This window comes from Lygodium microphyllum, chromosome 17, assembly GCF_053477565.2.
Source record: "Lygodium microphyllum isolate KBCC chromosome 17, Lygodium_microphyllum_v1.1.10, whole genome shotgun sequence".
In the NCBI taxonomy this organism is placed as follows: Eukaryota; Viridiplantae; Streptophyta; class Polypodiopsida; order Schizaeales; family Lygodiaceae; genus Lygodium; species Lygodium microphyllum.
In genome coordinates this window covers 67,079,077-67,083,515 of record NC_141151.1, presented here as the reverse complement: position 1 = coordinate 67,083,515, position 4,439 = coordinate 67,079,077, and the positions used below count along the sequence as shown (strand labels likewise).

General features: G+C 44.4%; 1 protein-coding gene across 1 annotated transcript; it reads left to right on the top strand.

Moving 5' to 3' along the window:
* Window positions 1-778: 778 nt before the first annotated feature.
* LOC148021997 (Protein kinase superfamily protein) lies at window positions 779-4,233 on the top strand. Its single transcript, XM_087697556.1, has one exon. It carries the CDS (start codon window positions 1,370-1,372, stop codon window positions 3,230-3,232), a length of 1,863 nt encoding a protein of 620 aa, XP_087553682.1. The 5' UTR covers window positions 779-1,369; the 3' UTR covers window positions 3,233-4,233.
* Window positions 4,234-4,439: the final 206 nt, after the last annotated feature.

Below are 4,439 nucleotides of genomic sequence, written 5' to 3'. Positions count from 1 at the left end.
GGGGAGGAGAAGAAAAGGGGCGGAAAAAGAGAGAGAGAAAATAAAAGGAGAGAGAGAGGAGAAGAAGAGATAGAATATAAACATAAAGAGAGAATTATACATAGGAAAAATATAAAATTTACATACTTTAAGAGAGACTGAGGGGGGGGGAGAGAGTGAAAGAAGAAGAGAGAGAGAGAGAAGTGCAGAGAGAAGAAAAGGAGAGAGAGAAAATAAAAAGGTTAAAAAGAGAGAAGAAGAAGAAAAAAAAGAAAAAAGAGGAGAGGGAGAGAGAAGGAAAAGAGAGGAGAGAGAGGGAGAAAAAAAGGGGAGAGAAAGAGAGAAAATTATACATAGGGAATTTGGAGAAAGAAAGAGAGAAAATTAAAAAATTAAAAATAGAGACGAAAAAGAAGAGAGAGAAAGATGAGAAATGGATTGTTGAGTGAAGTTCGCTAGCTGCTAGCATTCCACGCACACAATGCTAGTGTTCTATTGTTTAGGGGGGATAGTGTGGATATGTTTTTTTGTTCCAAGTAACGGTTGGTTTTTGCCATGACTTTTCTATTCCCGAGTCCCCCAGCCTAGACGCTTGTTTTTGTCAATTGAAAGTGCTATGATTGAAGTGAATTTTGGAATGGTTTATGACAAAAAAACGTTTATTTCTTTCGTTGAATGTTAGAGCATATTAAATAGATAAATTAGCATTTACAAATGTCTCTCAAGGGGCGGGGCGAGGTAGTGCTTTTGGACAGTCTATAAAAACGTGTGGATTTGCGATTGCATCATAGATTGCACATGCTCAATATGACAAAAGGATCTCTTCCAACTTCCAAGGTTCCCATCACTTGGTCTCTTTGAAGTCGGTGACTCTGCACATGACCCAGACCCGCCTGATAGCACTGCCTGTCTGCTTGTTTGTGTTGAAGATGATCTGCCACATAAAGGCTCTAGTGGTGCTCTAGCTGTAGCTGAACCTTGTCCTTTTTGATTTATCTGACAGCAGGTAGCTAGAGTCTTGTTCTTCTTCAAAGAAGGGAGAATAGAAAGCTTCAAGGGGCAGGTCAGAACGGTCCAGGAAAGGCATCGATACTTCTCTGCTTGTGTTTGTCGATCATCTCTCTGCAGAGAGCTGCAGAGAAGCAGGAACATGTGTTACGCCTCCACAAAGCTACTGCAGTATCACCAGTCTTGCGCTGATCGTAGTTGAAGAAAAGCAGGACATGTTGGGCAATACCTCCCCTAAGCTACTCCATTAACACCTATCTTGCTCTGAGGATCTTTGCAGAGAAGCAGGACGTGTTGTGCTACACCTTGATGATGCCTTCTGATTGTTATTCCCGGGAGAAACATTAATACCTAGGCATTGGAGGATGCCTTCTGATTGCTGATGCAGCAGAGCGCCATGGCTCCCTATCTCTTCTTCTATGTCGCCATCCTGGCCTCCCTTGTCTGCACCGCCGCCCCTCGGCGGCTGGTGTCTTTGTCCTCGACTGCTTGCCCCATCGACTACTCCTATGTCAGCCAGTTCCCCCCCTCCGTCTGTGACAACTCACAGCTCTCCCCTCCCTCCAAGGAGTGCTGCATCGCTGCCTTCAACCTCTTCGGCATGGGCATGGCCATCTACCTGCGCAAGTCTGGCTTCTTTGAGCTCGCAGACAACTCCACAGTCTTTGCCTGCTTCGAGTCCTACCAGGCCGCCTTGCATGAGATCCCCGGACTCCAGGATATCCCCTTCAACCTGTGCAGTCTTTTCCAAAGCTCGACCCTCTTTGTACGGGACCCGGGGCTCTGTTCCGGCATACAGACAGCCGCAGACTGGAAGCAGAAAGTCGGTCCAACAGCCATGGATACCTCCTGCAAGGGTGACCTCTCTGACTCTGCTGCGTGCCAAGTGTGCGACACAGATGCATCTGCGGCCATTAGCAAGGCAAGTGGTTTGTCTCACCAGAACAAGAGCTGCTTCGACTTTGGAATTCTGTATGCTGCAGCCGTAATCAATGAGTATGGTCCTACAAATCCTGCAACTGCATCTTGCCTCTTGGCCACCAAGGCAGTGGCTAACTCTAAGCCTCATCATTTTGCTATGTATTTTGCCATCGGGTCTGCCATTGTTGTTGTCGGTGGCTGTGTTACAGCAGTGTCAGTCTGGCTATGGTGCTTGAGAAGGCAGCAGCTTTATCACGAGAGGTTTGTAAAGCGAAACCGAAGTCTTTTGAGTAGCTCCTTGCATCCCAATGTAGGTGCCATATGGTACAAGTTTGAGGAGATCAAGTCTGCAACCAGCAATTTTGCAGAGTCCAATCTGATAGGTCTAGGTGGTTTTGCATCTGTGTACAAAGGCATTATGCCGGATGGATCTCAAGTTGCAGTCAAAAGGATAAAAAACTGCACACCAGAAGGTGATGCAGAATTTGGCAATGAGGTAGAGGTAATTAACAGTGTCAGACATCGCAATCTTGTGGTGCTAAGAGGCTGCTGTGTTGCCAGCAACACAAACCTTGGTCATTTACGTTTACTCATCTATGATTACATGCCAAATGGCAGCTTGGAAGATTATCTCTTTAGTGGTAAAAAGCCCCTTCTTGGGTGGCCAGAAAGGAGAAAGATAGCAGTGGATGCTGCTAAAGGACTTACTTACCTTCACACTGGTGTTCAACCTGCAATAATACATCGAGATATTAAAGCCAATAACATCCTCTTGGATGAACAGCTAAATGCCCGGGTTGCAGATTTTGGGCTTGCAAAGGTCACTGATGAAGGCATGACACACATGACCACCAGAGTTGCAGGGACACAAGGCTATTTGGCGCCTGAGTATGCACTATATGGCCAGCTGACAGAAAAGAGTGATGTTTATAGTTTTGGTGTTCTGCTTCTGGTGCTGATGAGTGGTAGGCAGGCTCTGGATGTGCGAGGAGAATATCCTCTGGTGACTGATTGGGCATGGATGATGGTCAAGCAGGGAAACATAGCAGGAATAGTGGATGAGCGAATAAGGAATGGTGGTCCTGCAGAACTAATGGAGAGATTTGTGCTTGTTGGTATACTCTGTGCTCATCTTTTAGTTGCATTCAGGCCTACCATGTCTCAAGCACTTAAGATGCTTGAGGGGGATATTGAAATTCCCGAGATTCCGGATCGTCCTTTGCCTTTGACTCATGATTGCCTTACAGTGTCAGATGATATTTCAAGTTTCTCCTCTCTTCCTAGTACCGGTGATACATATAGTACCGAGGACCTGCTGAGGTAGATACTAATGAATGCCATCAGACTATAAATGTTCACTTTGAGGGTGGCCTTGGTAACTTGTCTGTGGTGAAATTTCACGGTAAGGCTGGCCATGGGCTTCAAAAATTGGGCTACAGTGTGAGCTGTTCATAGAACTGCAGGTGTATTCAGTTTTTTGGTAGCCCAAAGGTGCCAATGAAATGGCTTAATGGGTTCCTCTGCTGAAAGCTCGAAACTGTCAGAATGAAAGTACTACAGAGGGGTATGAAGGCTACACAATATTGTTACATCCATGATGCAAGCGACTGGTTTGAGTTTCTGTTTGTGCAGCCAACATGAGAGAAGACCATCTTATACTTGCATCTAAAGCTAGTGAGAGTAAGTACGGTTCTACTATAGCAATCAAGGACTGGCAAAGGTTCCCTGTTTAGAGAAGGTTGCTACCACCTGAATGGAGCCCAAAGATGAAGCAAGCTTGCCTCTTTTTTCATTCTGATTGCAAAAGGGTGCAACTGTGTAGGCTTGATACAGGTTCAAACTTGTATGTTGTGCATCAGCTTGGGGTGCCTTTTAGGAGAAAGGGAACAACTATTAAAGGTCTAGTGTTTATGGCCTAAATGCTTTGTTCTGTCTTTTTACTTTCCAGGTTAGCCAACCTTACAATTTGTGGGCCACTGAAGCCTTTCTATTTATATGATCTGAACATGAAATTTCACAATTTTGCTTGTAGATGGATGAGAGCAAAATAAAGAAGGGGGCAAGATCTAATGTTATCGTGTTGTTATACTAATGAAATTTGCTTGAAGTGAAGGTTATCATGTCATTATGCTAATGATGTCAGGTTGGTCTGTTATTCTGCTAAGCAATGTTCATTCAAGGAAAACAGACAATGTTAGGTGTCCACCCATGATTCTCTGGAGAAAGCTACGGTAAATTGTTCTCTTGGAATGTGAGGAAAGGTCTGATGAAAGATAACTGTTGTGAAGAGCTTTTCTAATTAAGTGGGGAAGTTTAAAGGAAAGGAAATAATAAAGAAGGATCTCGGGTAGAACCAGTGAAGAATTGCCTGAATTAATGTAATTCAGGCTTGGAGTTGGAAACGACCAAGAAGATGGATATGGGAAGAGAGAAAAGGCTGCCATCATGAGCATAGGATATGGATCTATGTACTTCAACAGTCCAATCAGCAATTCTACCAATTTCATCAGTTGGGCTTAAGCTAAAAGCTG

Coding starts and splice junctions, on each gene's coding strand:
- LOC148021997 (XM_087697556.1), top strand. CDS start 1,370: ATGCAGCAGAGCGCCATGGCTCCCTATCTCTTCTTCTATGTCGCCATC.